Below are 7,994 nucleotides of genomic sequence, written 5' to 3'. Positions count from 1 at the left end.
CAAGACCCCCGCGTCCCGCCCCTAGTCGCCTCCCCCTTCTGCATAGCAGATGATGTCATCTATTTCAAATGCCTGTGGCCCTCGCTTCAAAAGAGTCTGCTGAACGGAAAAACAATCCTTTTTCCAGAATCTTTTAAGAATAGTTTACTTTGTGAAAATTCGTGGAGCGTGACTTTTACAGTTTCTGCCTGCATAATGTATTTCAATAAATAACTTACCAAAAAAAAAAAGCGATTTTTATGCTCTCTGGAGGTCCTGGTTTTTTGTTTGCCTTCGTTTTACTTAATCCTCACAACACGTTGAGGTCAGTCCTGTTATTAAATAACATTGTATGTCCACTAAATATCAGCTGAATGATTGAACATATTTTAGATTCTTCGAATCACAATATGCATGAAGGCATGCTTCTCACTTCATTGCACATCCATATGGTTTGACAAAATACAGACAAAATACATTTACGAATGTAATTTCTAACAAAGGAGTCCTGCAAGATGCCTGGACCTCAGTTATGGTTGCAGTGTTATATGAATGCTACTCTTTAACATTAATTTTTTAGGGAAGTCTGCAATTTTATTTTGGTATCTTTTTGTTTCCTTGGTATTAATATTAGATAATCAATTTTCTAGAAGGTATAAAATAATGGGGAATTTTTGAGAGCCAGCTCAGAGCCTGGAGCCTGCTTCAGATTCTGTCTCCCTCTCTCTGCCCCTCCCCTGCTCGTTCTCTTTCTCTCTCAAAAATAAAAAAAAAAATTAAAAAACTTTCAGTATGCTTCTCGTTAAAATTATCATAGGGTGGGATGAACAAAATATTAGCCTGGATTTTGGAGTTTAATCCTGAGGGCACTGATGCACAGGTTTTAAATGGGGTATAATGTGGTCAGATGTCTGTCTTGGTTGTGGAGGGGGCCTTGGATGGAAAGATACTGCTGGAAACAAGGAGATAAAAAAATTCCTTGTCAGGGGCGCCTGGGTGGCTCAGTCGGTTAAGTGGCCAACTTCGGCTCAGGTCATGATCTCACGGTCTGTGAGTTCGAGCCCCACATTGGGCTCTGTGCTGACAGCTCAGGGCCTGGAGCCTGTTTCAGATTCTGTGTCTCCCTCTCTCTGACCCTCCCCCGTTCACGCTCTGTCTCTCTCTGTCTCAAAAATAAATAAACGTTAAAAAAAAATTAAAAAAAATTCCTTGTCATAGTCCTGGGGAGAACTTTCTGTTTCATCTGTTTATTTATCCTTCCATTCAACAAATACAAAGTGTATTCCAGATAGTCTACATGTAGTAATTGATTTAATCTGCATAAAAACCTTATGAGGGAGGTACTATTATTAGAATTTTACAGATGAGAGCACTGAAGGTCAGGGAGAATCATGCTCAAGGTCAAAGGGATAGTAAGTGGCACAGAGGGTAAGTGCAATGGACAAAAGGTGGGCTGTGTCTGGCTTTAGCGTTGAGGCATTTGTCAAAAGCTACACTGTAGGCTTGAGTAGAACCAGGAATTGATCTGAAGTCCTGCTCTGCACAGGTCACCAGGAGCCAGTCTACGGATATCTGTAGTTTTTTCATCCTTTGTCATCTCCCCCAAATTCCTCAAGTACCTGTTTGTTTTATGACTCAAGGTCTATGAGGTTAATGAGAGAAATTGTGGGAGAAGTGATGGGGGCAGATCTGTAGGGAGAGGGGTATCTGTGGGTACGTCATAGGTGGTTTGTAGGATGACAGGATGTGGGGTGAGTGATGGAAGATCTGTGGGGTAATCGGGGATCTGTGGGGTATGAGGTGATAAATTCTGCAAGGTGAGTTACGGGGCTTTGTAGGGTAAGTAATGACACCCTATAGGGTAAATGATAGGGAATTTGTGGGAAGAGTGAGAGGGTCTGTGGGGTCAGTCATGGGGTTGTAGGGTGCACGACTGGAGTTCTGTTGGGGTAAGTTATGTGAAGTGAGTGATGGGTCTTGTGTGAGTTTTGTGGGGTCTCTGGGGTGAGTGATGGAGATCTTTAGGGTAGAAATAGGTGAGTCTGTGGGGTGAATGATGGTGGGGTCTTTGGAGTGAGTAATGGGGATTGTTTGAGGTGAGTGAGGAAAGATCTGTGGAGTTATTGATGGGATGTCTGTAGGGTACCTGATCAGGAGACAAGAGGTTGAATAAATTGAAGAACTTAGAGATTTGGAAAGTTCTCAGCCTGTCCATATTGCAAAGGATGAGAAAGTGTGTTCTGGAGAGAATACCAAGGGTGTAAGTGGACGATTACTTCTTCAAAGAGATAATGGGTGTCTCGTGGATCTAATTAGCCATCAAGGAACGCTGTGGGGTCAGTGATAGGGGGTTTGTGAAGTTATAAATTAGAGGTCTCTGTGATGATGATGGGGGTCTATGGCTGAGAGAACGGTTATCTGTGAAATGAATGAGTGATGGAAGGGTTTGTGGGGTCAGTCACAGGGCATCTCTGGGGTTAATAATTAAAGATCTCTCAGTGTTAGGGTCCATATCTTTTATTTCCTGATTCTAAAAACTGCCATCATCATGGACTGCCTAGGTTCCTCTGTACCTTTGTCCCAGTGCTTCCTGGCAGTAGCTCCACACACCTCCTTTCTTGCCTCTGCCTCTGGCCCTTCTGGTGCTTACCCATCAGCAGGCATTTGCCAGATCAATTCATTTTGTGCCTCCAACCTGTGGGAGTAAGGACTGGACTCTTCTGACTGGTGGAGGGTTCCTCATCAGCCAGTGTTTGAGCTTGGCTTATATTAGTTCTGCTTGCTCTTGCCTTTTGTGGCTTTGGCATCCAGCATGCTCTGGGCATGAGCGAGCTGCTTTACAGAATCAAGCACGAGGATTCCAGGTAGCACCAGCCACAGAGCATTCATGAAGACAAAGTAAAACCAGAAGTAGAGTGGATGGCCCAGCTCCCCGTGCTGGAATCCGTCCCGGTGCTCTGTCAGGAAATAGAGCACATCCCCGTAGATCTGACCTGTGGGGGGCAGAAGAGGAAAGGGAAACCAAAGTGAAGAGGAAAAGCTATTCTGAGGCATTTTATAAGTCATCATTCAAGGTCTCAGAGCTCAGGATTCCCAAATCTAGAGAGCGAAGAATTCTGAAATCATATGGCTGAAAAATTTGAGGAATTACAAAAGTGAGAATTCTAGAAATCGGACGCTGAGCATTTCTGAACTCAGGAGAGTACATTATCACCAGAATTTAAGGAAGCTCAAAGTGCTTTCATTCAAGACAGATCAGGATTCCAGAACTAAAGAAATCTAGCCATGTAAGAACCCAAGAGGACTGAATGTCAGATGAAGGGAGCTCAGAATCCTGATCCTGGAGGATCCAGGGGCTTCCCACCATGGTGGGCCACCTCATGTATCCTTCACAAGAGACTTTGTGATGAAGGAGGAGGAGAAATGAACCCTCCCTACTTGAGAATACAGACTGAGGGCGTCATGGCTGTTCGAGAACCTCAGGAATATGTCAGTCAGTCTGACTCAGCCCTAGATGGGCACGGTTGAGAGACCCTCTCTGAAGGAATGCCTCTGTGTCTGGAGATCCCCCATCAACCCCTCCAGCACTCAGTGTGGGCCCTCTCCTCACCTACAGAGACCACGAGCTGTAAGACAAAGCGGAGGGGCTGCTGGCGGAGAAAGGCGATCACAACCCACAGGCTGAGTGGTCCCCATAGGCAAGCTGTGATGGTTTCCATGCATATCGTGAAGTTGTCACTCCTGTGGGAGAAAGGATTGGAGAACGCTGGCATCACTGTGCTCTACCCACAGGGCATCCCATTAGTGCTCCTTGACTCATCACCACCCCAAACCAATGCAGGTTTCCCTTGATGGAGGCAAACACTTACAGGATATATCGGCTGTCTCCCTTGGCATACTCTTTCCCTGAAGAAAATAAGAGGCATACATGAAGAATAAAGGCAAGAAAAGGAACTCAGACTTGTGAGAGATGAGGGCCCATGTAAGCTGGGCTTTATAACCTCTCTATGCCTCAGTTTCCTCATTTGTGAAATGGGGTAGCTGTCTGGATTCTAGAGTTAACATACATATAATGAGAATTTATGCACACCTGACATAGAACAGTAAGTAATGCTGTGATTGTCTAGTATTCAATAAATGTGGAATGAAAGGAGTTAAGTGTAGGTGATGGAGTGAGTAAAGTAGCCAATGAGTGAGTAAGAGTGAGTGAGTGAGTGAGTGAGAGAGAGAGCACACAAGCAAGCGAGCATGCAAGCATAGAGGTGAACAGATTAGTGAATGAAAGAGTGGGAGGAGAATTAGTAAGAAAAAGACAGACCACCCAGTATAAAAATAGGCAAGAGACAATAATAGTTTCTTCACAAAAGCGGATTCCCAAATGGTCAATAAATATATGAAAGGTGCCCAAACTTTCATTAGTCCTTAAGGAAAAGTAATGAGATACCACTCGCATCCACTAGGACTAAAATGGAAGAAACGCCTGACCATACCAAGTGTTGGCGAGGATGTGGAGGAACTAGAACTCCCATATACTGCTGGTGGGAAAATAAAATGGTGCAGCCATTTTTAAAAACAGTTTGGCAGTTTTTCATAAAGTTAAACACACATCTACCATTCTTCTCTGCCATATTTACAAGAGAAATGAAAACAGATCTCCACACAATCTTGTGTATGCTAGATCAAAGTGTTATGGAAGAATAGTAGTTTTTATTCATGAGGCCAAAAAGGAGTATTATCTATAACAGCAAAAGACTTGGACAAGTCAAATAATTCTGTAACATCTATGCTTTGAAAGTTCTTCATGAACCAATGAGGAGTAACCCCATTAAAAAAAAGCAAAGTTCAGGGGCGCCTGGGTGGCTCAGTCGGGTAAGCATCTAACTTTGGCTCAGGTCATGATCTCATGGTTTGTGAGTTCAAGCCCTGTTTTAGGCTCTGTGCTGACAGCTCAGAGCCTGGAGCCTGCTTTGGTTTCTGTGTCTCCCTCTCTCTCTGCACCTCCCCCTTCTCTCTCTCTCTCTCTCTCTCTCTCAAAAATAAATTTTTTTTTTTTAGCCTTTATTTACTTTTTTGGCACAGGCAACGGACGGGAGAGAGTCAGACGGCAGGCACAGAATCGAAACAGGCTCCGAGTGACGGGTACGGAGCCTGACGTGGGGCTCGAACTCACAGAGCGCGAGATTCGACCTGAGATACAGTCAGACGCCCAACCAACTGAGCCACCCAGGCGCCCCTCAAAAATAAATATTTTTAAAAATGTTAAAAAAAGCAAAGGTCAGAGGTGTCTATAGTATATTACCATTTGTTTACACAAAAGGAAAAAAACGATGATGATGATGATAGTTATGGCATCTACTGTCTGCCAACACTGTTCTAAGCAACTTACATATATTTGGATATTACTGTTATCCCTCTTTTGAAAATGGTAAACTGAGGCTTATGTGTGTAATTTTTTTGTAAATAAACCCTGGAAAAAACATATTCAATTATAAACATTAGTTAATAATTGGGGACACTTGGTGGACAGAAGGTAGATTTTCATTGCATACCTCTTTAAATGTTTTTTTTTGACCCATATGAGTATATCCCCAACAAAGAAGGTAAACAAATTTTTAAAATAATGTTAGACTTGGTGGTTGGATAAATATCTAAGCCAATCCCTGCCCAGAAAATTCCCTCCCACAGCACATCAAAGAACTCAGGACTCACAGAGTTGGGACAAGAAAGCTTGGTCTTCAAGAAGATCTTCGTGGTAGAGGCTGAACCAGCCCTCAATCACCAGGTGAATGAACCCACATACTGCAAACCAGCACAGGGACAGTCGCCGCCAAGTCCCCAGGGGGACAACTGCAGCACGACCTGACAACAGCCACGTGGTCACAACCAAGACTCCAGAGACAGAGAAGAGGCCAGCCAGGAGATGCCAAGTGGGGCAGTCATTGGGCACAAAGTTGTCCAGCCTCAGGTGCCGAGGCCAGTATGGGTGCAAAGGGCTGGCATTGGTGGTCATGTCTTTGTAGGTTGATGTCTGTAAGCATAAAGGAGAAAAAAAGACAAAAACTTGAATAGAAAGCACAGCATGAGACCATAAAATCAAATTCAAATATTTATTATCACCAGAAATGTAAATGGATTAAAATTATCAGTTAATCTACTGTAAGACTGGATTAAAAATAATCTATATGCCCTCCTGGAGCCATAAGATGTGGGAGGTACAGTAACCAGGTCAGATCCTGGACCTCGGGGGTCACAGTCAGCTAGAGAAGATATAGAAACCAGGCTTAGCCCCTGCCCTCATTGGTCACAGTCTGGTGGGCAGACACAAGAACCAGATTAGGTTCCAGCTCTCATTGGTCTTGCTCTGATAAGGGAGATACAGGGGCCAGGCGTGGTCCTCGCCCTCAGGAGTCACAGTCGGCTGGGGAGACCCAGCGATCAGGTTGAGTCCCATTGCAGGGGTCAGGGTCTAGCATCGTTCAACAGAAAACTATTCCCTCCCCGTAGTCCTGGAAACTGCAGGACAGAAGAGAGAAAACTAATCAGCACTACAATCCTCAGGTTCAGTGTATGGAAAGGCAGACTCTTCCTGAAATCGCGCATAAGGGTACCAACCTGCAAGAAAGAGGAAAGCGGAAGGCGGGGGTCTTGGGCGCGGTGCTAAACATCAATAAAAGGATCAAATACAGAGACCACCAATTAGAACTTGAAGCCTGTAGGCCAGCTGCCCAATGAGAAAGCAGATCTTCTGTTGTCCCAACAACCGCGCTGTAGCAGAGGGTCGCGCGCAGGCGCGTTTGGTGGGCGGTGGGAGTGTGTGTAAAGGGGTGGGTCTCTCGCAGGCGCTGAGGGCCAGCGGTTTAGCAGCTGGGAGCTAGGGGATGGAGTGGCCGACTGGGGGGGAGGACACTCACCCAGCGGCGCGGTCGCAGTCGCAGTCGCAGTCGCAGTCGCAGCGGTCTCCCTCAGGCTCCAGGCTAGCTCGCTGGCGGAGTAAAGTCCCTGGTTCAGACCCATCCTCTCACAGGTCCTCGCCTTACGGAGCTAACCAATGGAGGGGCTGGGAAGGCGACCAGTGCCGCTCCTAACCAATAGGAGCTCTCTGTGTGCCGCCGGCCCTGCCCCCATGCGTGGTGCCATTTTCGCTGTTGGTTGAGACCGAGTCAGGAGTTGGGTGAAAAGGTGGGACTCGCCAAGGTTGGTGGGCGTTTTCGGGCTGAAGCCTGTCTGCAGTGAGTCTTGGCTCCGATTTCCCTATCCCATTATCAATCATATCAGAAACCTGGTGTTTATCTTCCTCATCTGCTGTTGAGTCAGCATTGCTTTGTGTTCTCTTACCTTTGCCCTCATTTTTTAGGCAGAGCAACCGGTTCCCGGAGCAATCTTCAATCCTCATGCCCGAACCGGCAAGGACGCTTAATACGACAGGCAGATCACATTTGTACACTGCGCCTCTGCCCTCTACCTCAGCGCTCAGAACTCCTCAGCGGTCATTCTTACCTCTCCCGACTTCAAGTCAGAAGAAGCAGTGAAAGCCCAAGCTCCTCAGCCTTGCTGACCAATTGCAATGGAGACCCTCAATCTCCCTGTGCCAACTCTGAAGAGCCAATCCGAATTTCCTAACTCTAAGCCAGCAGGCACCCCAGACCGCGCAATCAATCAGAACCCAGACCTTCCTTTCCAATTGGAACCCACAAGCTTCGGTCCTAAGGACCAATAAGCAGGGACTCTTCATCTGTCTTGCTTTCCCCCTCTCTGTCCTTGTCAGAGCAACCAATGAGAATAGGGATCCCTCAGTTTTCCAGCCAGTTAAGTATCAGGACTCGCCCACATCCAACTATCCAATCTGTCCTGGCCCCACTCAAATCAAGCTATGCGGTCCTCAGGCTCATCATCCAATCGTGAACAATAATAAATTAACCACGAACCAGTCACAATGTACTCCCTCTTCATGATTTCCAGCTTCCAAACCTTTATCCATGCTGTGCCCATTTCTCACTCACCTCTATTCCCCACTG

The 7,994-nt window shown here is 46.0% G+C and overlaps 1 protein-coding gene and 1 long non-coding RNA gene across 5 annotated transcripts; one reads left to right on the top strand and one right to left on the bottom strand.

Moving 5' to 3' along the window:
• Positions 1–1,268: 1,268 nt before the first annotated feature.
• EBP (EBP cholestenol delta-isomerase) lies at positions 1,269–7,428 on the bottom strand. Of its 3 annotated transcripts, XM_040469051.1 has the most exons (6): positions 6,891–7,030; positions 6,592–6,636; positions 5,689–6,007; positions 3,849–3,885; positions 3,590–3,720; positions 1,269–2,972 (listed from the first exon to the last, which is right to left on the bottom strand). In XM_040469051.1, exons 3-6 carry the CDS (start codon positions 5,987–5,989, stop codon positions 2,749–2,751), a joined length of 693 nt encoding a protein of 230 aa, XP_040324985.1. In that variant the 5' UTR covers positions 5,990–6,007; positions 6,592–6,636; positions 6,891–7,030; the 3' UTR covers positions 1,269–2,748. The 3 variants fall into 3 exon arrangements, with proteins under 3 accessions (XP_040324985.1, XP_040324983.1, XP_040324984.1); XM_040469049.1 differs by lacking the exons at positions 6,592–6,636; positions 6,891–7,030 and adding an exon at positions 7,315–7,428; XM_040469050.1 differs by lacking the exon at positions 6,592–6,636 and having other exon boundaries at positions 6,891–7,034.
• LOC121026164 (uncharacterized) lies at positions 7,044–7,908 on the top strand. 2 transcript variants are annotated; one of them, XR_005788281.1, is made up of 2 exons: positions 7,044–7,158; positions 7,334–7,908. It is a non-coding gene; the product is annotated as an uncharacterized LOC121026164 (long non-coding RNA). The 2 variants fall into 2 exon arrangements; XR_005788280.1 differs by having other exon boundaries at positions 7,133–7,208.
• The last annotated feature ends 86 nt before the right edge of the window (positions 7,909–7,994 follow it).

The sequence above is a fragment of the Herpailurus yagouaroundi genome, unplaced genomic scaffold (assembly GCF_014898765.1).
Source record: "Herpailurus yagouaroundi ecotype Mexico unplaced genomic scaffold, PumYag 67793, whole genome shotgun sequence".
Taxonomy (NCBI): Eukaryota; Metazoa; Chordata; class Mammalia; order Carnivora; family Felidae; genus Herpailurus; species Herpailurus yagouaroundi.
Note: the sequence above shows the minus strand (reverse complement) of the source record. Positions and strands in the feature narration are given on the sequence as shown.